The 19,423-nt window shown below is 34.7% G+C and overlaps 1 protein-coding gene across 1 annotated transcript in view; it reads right to left on the bottom strand.

The window, feature by feature from the left end:
- The window catches only part of LOC126969339 (neuropeptide SIFamide receptor-like), a 150,688-nt gene extending 140,707 nt beyond the window's left edge, over positions 1-9,981 (bottom strand). Inside the window, exon 1 of the mRNA XM_050814735.1 lies at positions 9,441-9,981. Within this exon, the coding sequence (XP_050670692.1) occupies positions 9,441-9,954 (514 nt within the window). The 5' untranslated portion in view covers positions 9,955-9,981. The remainder of the gene's footprint in view (positions 1-9,440) is intronic.
- Positions 9,982-19,423: the final 9,442 nt, after the last annotated feature.

Here is a 19,423-nt window from a genome sequence, read left to right as displayed (position 1 = left end):
TTGATTTCACATATCCAATGGCTTAAGACAACATTATTCCCCTATACTCTTATCATATTTTTTTTTCTATAGACAGAACAGCGTCAATAGAAAATTTCGGATCAGCTATTTGGTAATATAAAAAACGACTGACCCGGAAAACATTGTTTTGCCATACAAACCTCATTTTACTAATTGTGTTACGTAATAAAATGTCATTGACTGAATTATATGTATTGCGATTATAATAAAGGTATATAAGTAAAAAAGAAGGTTCGGATAAGTAATCACCAACATATTTACATACTTAAACCTTCTCCGAAACACGCTGCATCTAATGGTACAAGTATTATTCCGATCGGTTGAGTAGTTTTTACAGTATAACTGAAGGAAAAAGCGGCTGTGCATTTATTAGTATCGATAGATAATATACAAACAAATATAATCGCCTATCAATTGAATAACATTTTCCGAAATACATCTAAAGTTACTAAGGAATACTCATCCTTTGTTTCATAATAAAATCCAAATTTGGCGGAAATGTATCCTTTTATGCCTTTACGAAGCGAAATAAAATCCAAGAAAATTAGTCTTAACTATGAAGTATGATAAAATTGGTGCCTATAGTGTCAAAAAGTTTTTCATTAAACACTTTAGCCGCGTTGGGTGCTTTGTGTAGAGGAAAATTGTTGAAATAATATTTTTTTATTTTCAAGACGTATTAAATCAAAAGCCAGTCGACGTTCCACAAGATTAACTAAATGCTGCAGTACATCTGAGTGTAGACGCCGTCTGCGTCTCAATATTTATGAGACAGTGTGCATAACGGCTTATCTACTACTTTGGAGACATTTTTATCTGCTTACAGCTTTATTATTTTAAATTTATATTTATGTGCGGTCCTCGGTAAGTTAGCTCTGACTCCAGGCTATTTATACATTTTCTTAAGAGCTCTTCAAAAGCTATTGTGTCCTAATGACCTAAAATAAACTTAGCAAAGACCATGGCAGTAAGGATAAATTGATTATAATTATTTTTTTAATAATATTGACACACTTTTTACACAAATTATCTTGCCTCAAGTTAATCATATATAGCATGTGTTATGGGTTACAAGACAATGATATATTTAATACAATATACTTACTTAAATATACATATATTCATATAAACATACATAAATACATTTAAACATCCATGACTCGGAAACAAACATCTATATTCATCATATAAATGCTTGCACCTACCGGGATTCGAACCCGGGACCTCTGAGCTTTGTAGGTAGGATCGCTAACCACTCGGCTACACAGGCTGTTGTTAATAAAAGTGCTACCTTCAGGTATCTTATAAAATACCCAGGAAATGTATAAAATATTGTTAATTACTAGATGAGGGATGGTATTGAATTTTATATTTTTTTGTTAAGTTGTTAAATAAGTGTTTTATGGTCTTGTTGGATATTTATTTTTATATGTGTGGGTTAGAAGAAAGCCTCTATGACTATTTTCTTCTTAACTTCTATATGAAAGTATCTTATCTAAAAAAATCGAATAGTAAAAAGGTTTCTAAATTTATCTTATTTTACGCTCATTTCTGACATTAACTATCAAACATTTCTAACATCAAATAGATTGAAATATCGATTTTAGCCGATAAAAATTAATATGTATTTGCAGTATTAAAATGATCACTTAAATCCATTTCCCGTCTTAAATATTCATAACCTGCAAATGCGCTATTGCCCAGACAAAGATAAAAAATCATAAATACATTATATTACAACACTCGATTACTAAGGTAATTGAATACATCTAGATAGAGCCTCTTGCTACTAGACAACCAATGAAAACAGGCTAGGCTTATTACTTAGTGTGCGTGATGTGTACGCTACGTCTTAGAATCGCGGTTTTTTTTTGAGTATGCGTGCATTATTCAAAATTGAGGCTTACTGTCGAACTCAATTTTTTCGACGTTTTCACAGCAATAACAGTCTTTCTAGATGTATTAATGATCTAAGCCCGATTATATAAATTGTCTGTAAGATATAGATAATAAGTTTCATTTGATATTCCTGTTTCTCGTTTACCACATCTTAATAGATTGCTTCAGGCCTGCATTATTTAAGACTACGAACTAATTCCGATAAAAGTTGGAAATACTGTAGCCGTGTATTTCTTTTAGATTTAAAACTTTGTGCTAATATTTGTAAAGCGTTGATTAAGAAAGTTTTTCGGAAAACTCAGAATCTAGAAACATCGCAAACCAGAGCGAATCCAAAGCATAGACCTCGATATTGATATAGGTTCGGTTAACTTTAACATTCATTCCTTAGCCGAATTGTTATTCTATATTTGATTTTTGATTTTAAATAGTTGCTGAACTTTGCATAAAAATATTGTTGAACACGCGCCTTAAAACTATAATATGTCTATTCCGCAAAACGCCAGAAGATCCCCCCTATGAAAATTCCAAGTAATGTGTATTTTTTTTGGGGGAAAAGTGACCAAAGAAGAAAGAATTTCATCTTTTGGTAAGTATCACACCCTGCCATTACAATTCAATGCCACTCGTAAATAGTGAAGGCGGTCGCTCCATTTCCAGTCTGTATTATCAGTAAGAAAGTTATGTATGTTATAGTAACCTTTACCACACAAATGTTTTTAACAACTCTTAGTAATACATTTAATAGATTTGTTTTGAACATTTTCTGGGATCTTGTTGTAAAAGCATATTTTAGAGCAAGCTCTGAATTTGAATTTGGAATAGAACATCAACGTGGAAATCCTAAATTGATCTCGCGATGAGCAATCATCTCAAAACTGAAGTGAAGTATAAAGCTCGAAATGAACCACGACGAAAGCTCACCAACCAGAGGGGCTTTGAACCAGCAAACAAATGCCTGTCTAGAACAAAAACTACAATTAATGTTAACAACCAAGTAGAATAAAATAAAAATACAATATTATATGAATTTCACCAATTGAAGCCAAGCGTATCTTACAAGTGGCTACCTTTCTGTCACTTTGAAAGGATACATAACTTTAACTTAATTATAAACACAGTCTCCGAGACCATTTCAGAGTGCTTTGTTTATTTCATCAAACATTCAAACTAACATTTGCGTTTTCAATTAGCGAGTCTACGAAGAGATGCAGATTAATTTATAATGATATTTCTTTGTAGGTACTTTAGCACTTGTCAAGTTTCATAAGGCGTACCTATAAATAAGCTTTAGTGTTATAACAATACACTTTTTTAATGCGGAGATTGTTATTTTCAATTTTCAACTTTCAACTGTTTTTGTTATGAAAATAAGGTACGAGACGAGCAGGACGTTCAGCTGATGGTAATTGATACGCCCTGCCCATTACAATAATACAATAATCGCATAGTTTGTACTTCAGTTAGTTAAGGTTTTTCATAGTTCGTTATCGCTCGCCAAACCAACGTAGCAATGGATTTTCATAAAATTATGCCGCCCACATAATGTGTCGCAAGTTCGGGCCGAATGTCACAATGGACGCATTATGTGATTATGTAGTTATAAAACAATAATAAAGTTTTTAGAAAATTAATAAAATTAGGCTTTATTTTACTTAATTATCCAAATGTTGTGATATCTCGCGAAAACACTGCAGTCTCGTGCCAGAATTTGGCGAGTCAACATATCCTGAGGATGCCTAGAAGCGTAACACGTGTCGGATTGTTTGAACGGAAAACTTAGTGGAATTCACAATCAATTAAAATCACAACATTTGGATAATCAAATTTTTATCAGCACATACAACCACTTAAAACAGCACAGTAGTGCATATTTTTTCACAAACAAGGCAGTAAAATAAAGTTGTTGAAATAAATCCAGGTAATAAATTATCAACGTAGCGCTACTAAGGCGTATCGTAGACAAGCGTAGCCTAACTGCTACTAAATATTGGCCAGACACTTGCTTCGCCATTGAATTTCCTTTCAAGTTCCTTAATAAAACATTCTCTTGAATTTGTTAACTCAATTAATGAGCACCTTAAATGACTGTTTCAATAAACAGCGACATTTAAACAAATTTGAATTCTGTGACCGCTTCAATACGGATGATTTTATTTGATACAGTTACTCAGGTCATTGTACTGCGTTCATCATCACAATCCAGGCGTTGAATGAGCGAACAACTCGCAAATGGGTAATGAGTTACTCACAAATTCGCTGGCGACAGCCGTACTTCCAGTTAATGATCTTTTAACACCTACCGGGTAGAATCTGTTTGCTCGTACTGCGATTATTTTAATCCTAATAATATTATATCCTGATATATATTTTTATAAAAAACCAATACTATGGTGTTTTACTTACTATTATATTAGTAATTGGTAACATTCAAATTTGTTTGAGTAATAAAAATTACTACATTAATAAGTAATAATCGATATGCAATCTGTAGGTAAAAAGATAAAAAATCGCTACAAATGTTTAATATAGATGAAAAATTGTTAAAATTAAGCAGTCTCTATTGCTTACATTATTCAAAAAAGGGCTAGCCGGTTTCAAAATAAAAGTGCCGGCATAAGTTTTAGAAACAGAACCCAAACACTTAAAGAGCAATAAATCGTAATGTAACCCGAGCCCAGATGTCATGTGATGACCACGGAACTTAAACCAGAACTGTACTTCATATAGAGATAGAGCTGTGGCATTAATAAATTGATAAATAATAACTAGTTGATTCAACAAATTCATTGAAGTGGGCGTTACTTTGCGGAAATCCATTGTTATCCAAATGTTTTATTCTTTAAGGACATGTTGACTCGCCAAAATCTGGCACGAGACTCCAAGTCTTGAGAAGATGTCTCGTACAGTGGCGCAACACGTGTCAAATTGTTGAAAGAAAAATATTGGCGGAATTAACACTTAAGAAAACTTAAAACATTTGGATAGTTGATTAAGGATATGTACCGCAATATTCTCTAGTTTTTATAAGTTTATCATGAGTGAATTATTTAAAAAATAAATGCAGATTTGTAAACGTTTCAAACAACACAATATCGCTATTATGATCACTATTCCATAGAATTTTTTCAGATTAGTAACGCCAGTAACCTCAGAAATATTTCCTTAGTAATAGAAATCTAATGATCCATTGTATTCACAAAACCCGAGACGAAATTTAAATAAAGCGAAAATATTTTATTCTAAATTACTCTAGAGTATAAAGGGAGCAAAGATTCTTTGAAAATAATAAAATATTGTTGTGTATTTGTTTGTCGAGTGAAAGTTCGACGTCTGTGCTCGTTTCCGGTCCAGACTTGACGAGACCCTTCATATCTGTTTCATTTACTCACTAGAACCTGTTATGTACAAGTTGGAGTATAGTAAAGGTTGGTGGTTGGTGGTTCACCATCATCGTCATATCATTTTACAACCATAACCAAAAAATTATAATGTTACCAAAATCTAGCTCTCCTAAAAATCATGCTTGTTTTCAATGACGTAATATCACAAAGCCTAGTTTTTTTTATGAAAATAAGGGACCAGATGCGAAGGACGTTCATATGATGGTAATTGATACGCCCTGCCCAGTACAATGCAGTGCCGCTCAGGATTCTTTAAAAACCAAAAAATTCTTAGAGGCACTACAATTGCGCTAGTCACCTTGAGACGTAAGATATTAAGTCTCATTTGCCCAGTAATTTTAATAGCTACGGCGCCCTTTATACCGAAACACAGTAATGTTTACACATTACTGCTTCACGGCACAAATAGGCACCGTTGTGGTACCCATGACCTGGCCGGCAAGTTTGATGTTTACACAAATTATTTAAGTTTTCTTTAGTGTTAATACCGCCAATATTTATTTTTAAACAATTCGACACGTGTTACGCCTCTACACGAGGCATCCTCAGTACGTGTTGTCTCTCCAAAATCTGGCACGAGACTCAGATTCACCCAGTCTAGGCGAAACACGTGTCGAATTGTTTAAAAACAAATATTGGCGGAATGAACACTAAAGAAAACTTAATCATTTGTATAATTATGGATTTCCGCAAAGTAACGCCTACTTCAATAAATTTTCTTGATCTTTACAACTAAAAATTGTTAAGAATATTTTGTTTTCATCATTTGGAGCAATTACAAAATAACATAATTATTACTATAAACTAAAATAAGACTCTTTTTTACTCTAGATATACATACTATTATTATTTTAGCTTTTATGTCGTAGTTTTGGGCTCTTTGTTTATCAGTGAAAATTATATACCAGTGGGAGGCTCCTTTGCACAGGAAGCAGGCTAGATTATGGTTACCACAACGGCGCCTATTTTTGCCGTGAAGCAGTTTTGTTGAATAACGTTTAATTGTTTTATGAAATATACAAAACGACCTATAAAAAGAAAGATAATAATATATTACTATAAAATAGCTGCTGATGGCCTGGTATAGGCTGCAAAAATATTGCATTGTAATAGTTGTACCCTCTACTAACAGGTTGGGTCTTCCTTATTGAGTTTAATTTGTAATCCGGTAATAAAAATTACAAGAATTGAAAAAACTATAAGGCTATAAAAATCTGTTTAGTTAACTCTCAACTTAGATTAAGGATTGGTCTCTGCTGCGCTCCAACTGGATACCGCAGGCATAGTCACAAACTGTGGCAACGAATACTACGACCAAGTGGGCGTACTCGAGCCAGTCTCGAACAATGTGTGACGTTGACGTGCCATATGTTCTGTTAAACTTTCCTAATAATTGAAATTTTAATAGCGGGTCGCGTAATAAAATATTGTAAAAATAATACTAAAAAAAAATTTAACAAAAAACAACCGACTTCAAAACACTATTCCAAAACAATAGATATAATATGCACTAAAAAGTATAAAAATAATTGCGTATTTTTATACAATCTAATTAATTAATCTAATTCTAGTTACGATTATTGTTATTTTTGGAATCGATGTCCTTCCGCCGCTTCGCTCTCGCCTCTCAGTTACTTTTACAGTTAGAAATTCTGCCACAGATCACACCCTTACTGTAAGTCGTTAAGGAGTCCCATTGATCATCATTTTCGATTACGACAATTACTTGACCATAACTATGTTATGGTAGATGACTTAAATATCCGGATAGCATAAAAAGATTCGCTCAAAGAAATTTGCTCCTAAGTATTGAAGAGTTCCGTTACTTTGTCATGGATTCCGTAATCAGAACCTAATCAAACTCTCACCAAACTATCCTTGAAGTATATCCTTTCCAGTAAAAAAGAATCATCGTAATCGGTTGGCGCGATATTGAGTTATTCGTAAATTTATCATCTACTTTGCTATATGTATGTATTGCAAATTTAAGACTTTTATGGTTTTCTCATGGATGCCACTGTCAGATCTGGATCCAAATTACAATACTACACGGGAAGTACCAGCTATCAAATACAAAAAGAATTATCAAAATCAGTTCACCCAGTCGAAATTTTTGAGGTAACAAACATAACAAAACCATACCGAAGAATTGAGAACATCCTCCTTTTTTGAAGTCGGTTAAAAATAAGAAAGGCACTGGGATCACATATCATCAGTATTTGGTATTTTATTAGTTTCAATGTAAAATAACACAAAGTGAGTGTCAAGATGCCACGCACTCTTTATTATTGGTAGGAATTCGGAATTTTAAAATGTTAACCATGAAGCATCTAATAGTTGCCGTCGGTATCCAGTATTTTTACCAGTGGGAGGCTCCTTTGCACAGGATGCTGGCTAGATTATGGGTATCATAACGGCGCCTACATCTGCCGTGAAGCAGTAATGTGTAAACATGACTGTGTTTCAGTCTGAAGGGCGCCGTAGCTAGTGAAATTACTGGGCAAATGAGACTTAACATCTTACGTCTCAAGGTGACGAGCGCAATTGTAGTGCCGCTCAGAATTTTTGGGTTTTTCAAGAATCCTGAGCGGCACTGCATTGTAATGGGCATAAAGTATCAATTACCATCAGCTGAACGTCCTGCTCGTCTCATCCCTTAATTTTATAAACAAAAATTTAGAGCGCAGCGAAGACTAACCCTTAATCAAAGACTCTCAATTACTGCTAAGTTTAAATCCACGCACGTCTCGGATAAAACATCAATTGTTTGAATACCAGATATTAAAAGAATTAATCACAAAATCTCAAAGTGGTATCCATCTGGAAAAAATAATTTCTATCGTACTGACTACGCAACATTTATAAATGCACTACAAAATATTTTTGAACTTAAGGTGACATAACAAAAGTGTAATTGTACTGACCTGCTTGTAAGAACGACGTAGATAAAAAGTCATAAAAGTTATTTATCTTTTCTAAATTTATTCTTTCAAAAATCTTCTAGTTGTCACAAACACTACTTAATTATCATAATCAAGACACTGGCTGGCTATCTGTACAGCCCACTAAATTATTTCTTAATAAATTTTGGAACTCGGCTAGAACTTATAAAAGATATTTATTCAAACAAAACAAATTTTATATCTATATTTACAATACTATAGTCATATAAAATTAAAACTATCGCTACGGGGAAGCGTACCAAGAATACTGGCAGCATCTCTACGTTGGATAGCTAGGCCGATCCGTTGACCGAAATAGTTGCCTGCACTTCGGTTGCCAGTAGCCCTATTATATACTTTTAAAAGTGTACATACATTGAATCAAAGCAGAAACGTGATCATATAAAAGTCGTTGGGTACAAAAATAGAACACCAACAAACTAAATAATAATGAATCTATGTTTGTATATAACAGCTCTATAATCAATATGCCGTTTGGAATCAGTTCGGATAAGGTGACTTTTGTTGATGATATGAAGTAATAAACCTTTCATTTCTATTGTTATTTATGAACTAATAAAATAAGTTGTCATGGTAGAAGCCGTACCCAGCGCAACGGAACAGACCCCAAAACTGTATACAAAAAAAATTCACAGATTCAAACAGGCTTTATGTAAACGAAATTCCAATTTTCGATTACTTGGCTTACTACGCATATGTTTGCAAATTGTCGCTAGCGGCCAGTTAATCCAAATCAGTAATTTTTAATGTACTATGAATAAAACAAAATTTGAAATTAATCCTAAAATTATTTACTGCGTTAATTGGAATTACGTTAATTGCTTTTACTCGTATCTAAAGCATCCATTTCGATACTAACTTTTTACTTTCGTAAAGAAAAATTTTAAAGTTCTTGAAAAAATTGTCGCTGATATCACAAGTTTATTGATTGAGAATAAAATAAAACCTTCGGTACACCAAAAACTCAAACGTAATGAAATGTAAAAGAGAATTTAAAAAATATTTCTCTACACACAATAACAAAAGCTACCAATTTTTTATGTTGATAGTAAATTATCTAACAAACTTGGGGGATAAGAAAGATATATTTGTAATTTTTATGAAAACATGTTTAAAAATAATATTGTAAATGAAAACAAAAATGAATACTCACGGACAAAAATATTGGACATGAGCGTCGCGGGCAAACAGAAGACGATGACAAGCACGTCAGCCACGGCCAGGTTCACGATGAAGAAGTTGGTGACCGTCCTCATGCGTGGCGAGCGGTACACAACGGCGATGACGAACAGGTTGCCCACCAGACCCACAATGAAAACCAGCAGGTACGCCACGCAGTACACGGCTGTCATAGCGCCACCGTGCCGATAGATAAACTCATCCTCGACACCTAGCTCTGACCGGTTCATCGTGATGTTCAGCCTCTCGTGGCCCTCAAACGTCTCCATGTGCGTCGATAACGGCTCCATGTCCGGTAGCAGAGCGTTTTCCGGCACAAACTTCGTATTCAGAACCTCCATTATAGAATTAGAAATATCCGCCAAATGATTCCTGGCGTGATCCCTCGGATGGTTCCTGTGTCTCAAATGATGCCTCTCGTAAGGCTGTGTTGATAAGTTATAAAAATCCATCTCCGTAAAATCCGCGGGAGTTCTTAACGGCGCCATTTTCACACAAACATCTCACGTAATATATTAGATTGTAACTTCACTTCAAAAGTTAAAGTCATTACGAAAGTTCGTTGAAGTAAAAAGTTCGTAGCTCGTAGCGTTCTACGTAGCGTCGCGTTGTTCGAGATTGGCGGTCGCGGGCCGTCTGCTCTTAGCCGGGTCGTAGCAGCGCTAGTCGCTGTCCCGACGCATGTGCATTTTAGAGCCTATCAACAAACTTATGTTTTCGTATAAAATAATCGGTATATCAATGTAGCTATGGTCTATTTTCCTTTATTAAAATGCAATTAAAATTTTGCGAAAATATGGGGAAGGTCGCGTGGGTCGCATCCGGAAGGTTATGCTTTCATTTTAATAGAAGTGCCAAGTGGCACTTCTATTAAATTATTAAGTAATAAACGTCACCTTAATTGTATGTTACGAGTGCAAATATTGTGACACGCCAATTTTTGATTTACTTATTTGAGTTAATATATAGGGATGTGCACAATTAATATTATTGTGAAGTTTAATTTTTAATTAGTCTTTTAGATTTTTTAAGATTTAAGGTGATGTTCTGTTGTACAGAGTAAAAATAGACGATTAAGATTAACGTAAAAATATCACATTTAAAATTTGAAGCTTGCACAGCCTGTTATAGAGACTACGATATTTTGGGCCTAGTATCGCGATATAATTGTCATAAAAGTCTTATGGTAGATTTTTCAATCCATAATCCAGACAGCTGTCATTATAGCACGAAAATCATTTATTATATTAAACTAAGAATCGGATATCCATTTATTTTACATATAATTTAACTTAAGCTGTATATTTTTACGATAGTAAAGTTACAATCAGAAGGTAACATATAAAACCATCAAAGCTGTCTATAAAGCGATTCAACACTTTATGTTTTAAATTTAATGTCTGTATTGTTAGCTTTACGACGCTAGGTTATGGAATATTTGGCATTATTGTTATGGGCTATCAAAGTACAAAGCGAAGTGTAGATATATAATGCTAATGAACTTTGATAGACATGGTAACAGCATTGCGATCCGTTACCTATTCGTTCATGAACAATACTAATCTGATGTCACTATATTTATTCTTAAAGTAATAGTTTTAGGATTATTGTAGTGAAGAAAAAAATATAGTAGCTTTCACTTTTGTAATAAATTAAATTTTTACAATGCTATTGCTTCCTCATCACCATCATTTCAGACGGAAGAGGTCCATTACTGGACAAAGGGGGAGCCCTTTGATCGCCAGACGATCTGTCCTGCGCTGCCCTCAATCAACCCTATTCTGGTGATCTTGACCAGAACGTTGGCCCATCTTGTGGGGGGCCTACCAACACCACGTCTTTTAGTACGTGGTCGCCATTGGAGGACTTTAGTGCCCCAACAGCCATCAGTCCGTCGAGCTATGTGCCCTGCCCATTGCCACTTTAGATTGACAACCATCTGGGCTATGTTGTAATTATTATGACAGGTACTCACGATATATATTTTATTAATTTGGTGCAGATATTTCGATACAATTTCAAGAATCGTGGTCCGAAATCGCCAATAGCCAAACACTTGCTTGAAGCCAGTACCAACCACTGGATTGAGCTGCATAACCCACGGGTGATTTCTGCTGAACGCCAATATATCCCACAGCTTGTTAGAGAAGCTATAGAAATTAAAAAGGGTGGTAACAGTTTTAATAGGGAGGATGGTTTTAGACTAGCGCAAACATGAAATCCCGTGGTCTCTCTCTGCAGTACAAATGCAACAAAAATACCCGAAAGTATAGACGTTGTCAGTAGTGTGTGCCATGAATTAGGGAATCAAAGACCGAAACGAATTAGGCGCCACGTGGCCAGATTGATGTACTATTAGTGGCAAGTGTCAATGTGTCAAGAGTTTCGTGCCGCCAGCGCAATTTCGCCACAACCACGATTCAAAAGGCATAAAAAGGCATTTAATTTTCAAAATTGATTTCTTTAGAATTCTTTTTGATGTCATTTCTAATATACTAGATACTACTACCGCTTCGGAAATAACTGGCGCTTTGAGAGAGAAGAAGCGGCGCAAGAAACTCTCCCAGCATTCTATTTTTTTGCGCTCTTTCAATAAAAATATACAATATTGTACAGTTATTTCTATCGCTATAAAACTATCATAATCTAGTCCCAGGCTGTCCGATCACTTAGATATTCAGCTGTGGAATATTAAAATTAACGAAAGAGCCATTTTTTTTTGGATTGAAATATCGGCACCAAATTAATACAATATATATCGTGAGTACCCGACATAATAATTACAATGTTAAAGTTCAATGATAAAAGTTTAAAGACAATATATCTGGGGTATGCTGGTGACTTTGATTCTCCTACGGATCTCCTCATTTTTAATTGGATCTCGCAGGGAAATAGTAATATAATAATAATCATAGGTTATTCCAAGGAAATATACAATAACGGGCCTTGAAAGCGGTATAAATTTACAGTCGCAACTAGTATTTTTCTTTTGTAAATTTAATTGCAGAATCCGCACTAAGGTTCTACAAATAAGTGCAGCGCTAGAAATATTGCAAGTTGATTACGATTTACGTAAAGTATTTCAATTAGAGAGAGTCGCAATTAGATTTGAATAAAATCCGTTTAACTTAATCCAGAGGACTAAACTAAGCATTACTTTGTGAAACCAACCATACTGACTCGGAAATATATTATGTTCTCACATGCTCTTTCGCAATGTCAAAACACATTTATGTCCAATAACTGCACGTTTCATACTAAACTAAATTTTAATTTCTATGTTAACATGTTATGACGTCATCAAGAAATTTTCAAATGGTGCAACATATTTTTTGTTTAACATGTTTGTCGGCTAAAGTAAGTTGGTGCAACCCAGCCTAAGTAATCTAAAATTTGAGATGGGATATTGAAACTGTTAAAATGATTTGAGTTTTCTTTCGTGTTAATTCCGCCAATATTTGTCTTTAAACAATTCAACACGTGTTTCGCCTCTACACGAGGCATCCTCAGGACGTGTTGTCTTGCCAAAATCTGGCACGAGACTCAATTAATTAACACTAAAGAAAACTCAAATCATTTTAATAATTATGGATTTCCGCAAAGTAACTCCTATTTCAATAAATATTGAAACTGGTTAAACTATTACTATTTACTACTAAACAATTGGTTTACAAGAAGTATCATTAATAATAATAGTTTAGTAGACCGTATATCGTCGTTCTTCTTAATATCATTACAGTTTTTCCGATCATACGGTAAATTTAGGAAATGAAATAATAAAATGACAATTATGAATCTCACGTGCTAAGTAAGAATACGCGAGTCAAACAAATGGTCTTGTATGGTATAGAGGCTCCTGTTTCCGCAATTAAACCACTAATTTGGGTCCATTTTGCGTGCAGTATTGATCAGTTCTCCAACCAGCCCAGCTCCTTCCAGAAGTTCAAAACATTCTCGTGGTGTTCGCAGACTTTTTGGAGCGACCTCGTATTAATTTAGGTTTTTGCCGTAGGTTGGCCACCTCCTCACATTCCAAGATAACATGAGCGACCGTCGGCTAGAAAGCCTCTGCACTTAGGGCTGTTTGTTACGGCGATTGTGAAAAAGTGCTTGTTTAGTGATGTGTGAGGTAAGGTTGCCCACCGTTATTCGTCTGTCATGTCTGTCAAGGCTGATAAGTGGACGTGTCAGTCAGACGACGCCCACGTCACATAGTGCAGGTATCGCTTCTCTTGACTGTCAACAGCCTGATACATTCATCCATCGGGTGTTGTGTGGGTTGTTGGTGAGAGAGCGTATCCATGAGCGCATTTGGCTGAAGGAAAGTGGCAGAACTAGCAATCGACCAGACACTTGAGTTGCCTATGCCCGCCTTGCAAGTTCATCCGCTGCATCATTACTGAACGAACCACTGTGTTCCTTGATCCATTGCAGTTACCCGGTTATAAGAGGCAAATTGTTCCAGGATTTGGTGACATTCGTATATTAGCGCTGAGTTGTAGGTGATCTTCAGCGCTGTTAGTACTGCCATACTAATAATGAAACAAATATTTAAATTGAAACTAAGTAATACTCACTACTAATACACTTAGAATAACGAATAATAGAAAAGGCCTTCAGTAAGTATTTATTACAATATTAACATTTCAAACTATTTATAAACAAAAAGATATCGTTTATCAATCTATATTCAGACACAAGCAATAGCCTGGATAATATGCCAGGAGTCAGTCCTTGTCCTGAGGTGAAAGAATTAATAGCAGCCTTGGATGTGGAGTCGATAGCAAATGAATAGAGCCATCGCGATGTTCCGTATATTAGATCACCAATCACTACGTCACACATCATAGTCTAGGAGCTCAAATACGATAATGACACGCAACAAAGTTTTAACTTTTCAAAATTTTCATAAATTGGGAATTTGTTGGTCTTATCTCGTTTTTCGAAAATCGAGTTTTCATCAGACCTCAACGTTTCGCATGTTTGAATGTGGGTGTGTATGGGTGTATGTAAACCTCGTATAATTTTTGAACAGCTTGACCAATTTCATCGCAGTTGGCGCCATTCGAAAGGGCTTGACCAAACTTAGATATTCATTATGATTAATACAATTCGGACCGATTCTGAGGTATAGATTATGAAAAATCTCAATACAACTACGAAAAAAGTTTATAAACGGCTTTACCAGTCGACTGAAAACTACATGAAAATCGGTTTATTCATTAAAAAGTAATTGCAGTTTAAAAATTTATAGAAAAGCTAATTCTTTGAGCTCAAGAGCTCAAAATCGTAACCAAAATTTGAAGAGTTTAGGTATGGAATGCGGGAAGTCGCAGGGAGGGCCTGTAGGGTCAACCGTTTTCCTATGATTTTTCTCATGGATGCCATTGTCAGATCTAGACCAAATTATAATGGGACCACACGGGAAGCGCCAGCTTGTAAATAAAAAAAAATATCAAAATCGATTCACCCAATCGAAAGTTTTGAGGTAACAAACATAAAAAAAATACCGACGAATTGAGAACCTCCTCCTTTTTTTAAAGTCGGTTAAAAATAATACTGACTCGAAAACTAAGTAAAAATCACCAGGCAAACGAAATACAAATATCAATAAGCAACGGAGAATAGATCGATTGTCGGTATGTCGTCGCGGTATCCTGGACTACATGAACGTTGGTGATCATTGCGCGCCGGTGGCCTTAATCTACCGCGACCTCATTTTATTTATTTATCGATTCAATTAACGCACAATATTATTTTCTTCTAATTTCTTATCTTAGGTAAAACACATGTGACCAATAAGCCATTTTCGATTAAGTCAATCCTTATAAAAATCTAAATTGTCCACGTACACACATTCACCTGATTCCTGCCGCCGAATTCCACCTTCTCAATATTCTTAAGGGTATCGTCCCCACTATCTGTATGTGTCCTCTACAGTGCGGTTTTCAAGGAGCTTTCTTCCACGTACTACAAAGCTGTGGAATGAGCTTCCATGTGCGTTGTTACCGGGATGATACGACATGGGTACCTTCCTTAAAGGCCTGCAATGCTCTTGTGATTCCTCTGGTGTTGCAAGAGAATGTGAGCGGCGGTGATCACTTAGTACCAGGTGACCCGTACGCTCGTTTGTCCTTTGTCGTTCTTTTCCATAAAAAAAAACGTAATAATCTATTTGTAGACAGAGCAGTATGACTTCGACGTGCACAAGACAGGGTAACTTATAGCACAGGCCGGCATACATACCTAGTCGTATTTTAACAACATATTAAGTTATTATTTCATTCGGTATTATTCTCTTGGAAAGGTTGGCCAAGGACTTAATGATTCCACAACACAAAAGAAATAGATATTTTGACTCTTATGTCACAGTACATTTAATAATTTTTCTTTTGTTTGCACTGTAAATTCCTCCTCCTTTGCTATGACGATACCGGCTTGATTATGGGTACCACAACGGCGCCTATTTCTGCCTAATTTGTAATTTGCCTTATAGCAGTAATGTGTAAACATGTAATGTTACGTTAGTTTGCAAATGACTGGGCAAATGACACTTAACATCTTAAGTCTCTAGGTGACGAGCGCAATTGTAGTGCCGCTCCGTAATATTGGGTTTTTCAAGAATCCTGAGCAGCATTGCATTGTAATGGGCAGGATCAATTATATCAATTACTATCAGCTGCACGTCCTACTCGTCTCTTCCCTTATTGTCATAAAAAAACAAAACGCACGTACTGCAGCTCATGCGTGTTGGTATATTCCTCAATTAAATACCTTAAAAACTTATCAGTTGAATTATATAACAAGAAGTACAAAATTTCTTATTTGAATACAAGACAGATGTGCTCTGGTAGGTAACTGTCGGCTGGCGAGTTTCACTGTTCGAAGCTCGTAGTATGCATATGTGTGATTCGTTGGTTGCGATTGCGACACACACATGTGCGAGGCGTTAACAGCACATAAAAATAAAAATAGCTTAAAAAAGCATCTGATATCCATAATTTGAATACGATATTGATTCGTCTTACTTAGTTAAAGCGAAAAAGTGGTACATGTCTGAGTGTGTGAGGTCTTACGTAATATGCACTTTAGAGTTGGGCTGAAATAGATTTGAAATTAATAAGAAGGTAAAGCAGAACTTACTAAAAAAGGCATATTATACAGTGAATGAGAACAAAAAAGATGGAACTGGTTGGTCAGGCGAATAATGAAACTCGCCAAAATAGCGCATATTTGAAACCATTTCTTAACAGTTTATATAAAGCTTTTAGTTAAACAAAATGATGTCGATAGAGTATAACAAAAATATTCATATTTTCTTTACCTTTCTATCCATAATATATATAGTGAAAAAATCACCAACGAAACCCCTAAATTTTACAGTTGGAGTCATGTTAATCATTCAATAAAGATAAGTAATGTATGAAAAATTATTTACTGTTTACCAATACGATTTATTATGACATAGTTTTGTTATTTCTGTAAAGAAAATTGTATTATGTTTGTAATAAATTTAAAATGCTTCTAATTCTGAATTAAAACTATGGCGATCTTGTGCGACAGAGGTAACCTAGCTCCGCTGGATTCCTCAAGGCCGTTGGCTCGGTCCCCGGCCTTAATAACTATTTTTTATGTTTTATTTATTAAGTCATTGTTTATTATAACTTTTTATAACTTTATTCTAATTATTAATATATATCTTTTGACCTATATTTACTTTGTGTAATTGTTATCAATATTAATTATTACAGTACAGCTGTTTGCATAATTTGTAATGATCTAAAAAATCAATAGTTTTGTCTCTTACGAGTTCTTCTCAACAAAAGCAGCTTTACGAATCGTAATTTTTTTTAATAACGATTCAACGGTGTTTTCATAAACCTATTTGAATAAACATGTTTAACTATTGACTTTATATAGAGTAGTTTGCCGGTGATAAAAATATCTAGCCTGAATGGCTTAGATTAAGGATTGGTCTCCACTGCGCTCAAACTAGATACCGCACTACCTAAGAATAATATTTTTTTTATTACGGCAACGAATAGATGCTTGTGTGCGTAGCATTTTCACACTCAATGGCATATTTAAATTTTGTAATATACTTTTCGTGTTATTTTACATTGAAATGAATAAAATACAAATTACTTATTGATGATATGAGATATATCCCAGTGTCTTTCTTATTTCTTTTAATATTATTTTTACAAAGTTTTACTAGCAAAGTCTAACAGAACAACAACGTCAACGTCAGACATTAGTCGAGACTGGCTCGAGTACGCCCACTTGGGCGTAATATTAGTGGCTGCACTTTGCGACTACGTCTGCCGTATCTAGTTGGAGCGCAGCGGAGACCAATCCTTGACCTACGATCAATGGATTACTTCCACAGATTTATATTCAAATTCAAATATTTTTATTCAAAATAGGATGTGACATCACTTATTGAAAGTCAAAAACTACCACCCATTCCAAAATGAATACCTCAGACCTGAGAAGAATGGGCGCAACAAACTCAGCGGGCTTTTTTTTTCATCGAATAAATATGTTTACAAAGTAATATTGTACAATTAAACTTATTATTTAATAGCCTGAGGGCGGTCACTCCATTCCCAATCTGTGGTATCATTAAGAAAGTCATTTATGCTATAGTAACCTTTACCACACAAACGCTTTTTAACAATTCTTTTGAATATAACGTTATACTTTTGTTTTGAACATTTTCTGGGATCTTGTTGTAAAAGCATATACATCGCCCCACAAAAGACTTACTAACTTGACTTAGCCGAGTAGTAGGCATCATAAGTTTATGTCTGTTCCTGGTGTTAACATTATGATTATGACAGTTTCTGGCAAATTCACTTATGTGCCTATGAACATACATTACATTATCAAGAATATATTGAGAAGCAACAGTCAAGATGTCAATTTGCTCTCAATGATTCTTAGGTGTACTGGATCGTATAGATCGGTGAACCACCTACCAAAATCAAATTTAGAATAGTCGGCCGATGTCTTATTCTACTAATATCTTCCCTTTCTTGGCGTGCGTCCGTGCAGAATGGGATGTCGCTATGCCAACCTAATGGCTGACAGGCTTGCCCTGCATGTTTCAGTATGACAACTCTCTCTTTTATCCCTACTTAAATATTTTATTGAGATAAAACCTTTAGTTGCGAATGCAACGGGCAAGTACTCGTATTATATAAGGGGCTCATGTATAACATGTTTTTGAACACCAAAACAATGGAATTGTGACATCAATTTGATTGAGAAATTTATTGCTAATTAATTACCAAACATTATTATAATTTGCCGCGCTTAAAATATTTTAATTACTTGAGATTTAGCGGAAATTAAAAATGTCGAATAATTTTTGAGTCCAGCTTCATGATACGTTATTTATTATACTGATTTTATCTTAATTAGAATCGTTTGAAGTTGGCCGCTTCCAGAAATAAGAATCTACTAGTAAATCGAAATTTCATTGATAGGGACTATCTAAAAAATAAGTAGGTATCTACATTTTTTATTATTTTTGGACATCTTATTAAGAAAACACATAATATGAGATATCTTTTGTCTTTAAAAAAGTGTGTCAGGCGTAACAAAACAAAAACTATTTCACTTTAGTCGTAATAACAACTTTGTAATAATGAATGTTTTAAATAAAACCAATGAAAATATTATTGTACCACATAGTTTAGTTAAATAACGTTTATTTTAATATCATTCAATTGTTTTTGTACAATAAGAAAACATGTCCATTCGCGTTATGATTAAATAATAGCAACTCCTCTCAAGCACTTGGTTTTTGTATTGAAACAGCTTAGCGAAACTCTCTAAGAAAAAAGCAATTCACTCGATTGTATGAAACGTGCAGTTATTGATAGATTGACAGATGACGGCTATAATCTTTGAAAAAACGGAGATAGCCGAAAAACACTACGTTTCAAGAAA

This window comes from Leptidea sinapis, chromosome 1, assembly GCF_905404315.1.
Source record: "Leptidea sinapis chromosome 1, ilLepSina1.1, whole genome shotgun sequence".
Lineage (NCBI taxonomy): Eukaryota > Metazoa > Arthropoda > Insecta > Lepidoptera > Pieridae > Leptidea > Leptidea sinapis.
The sequence above is the reverse complement of the archived record's forward strand: the minus strand, read 5'-3'. Positions and strand labels throughout refer to the sequence as shown.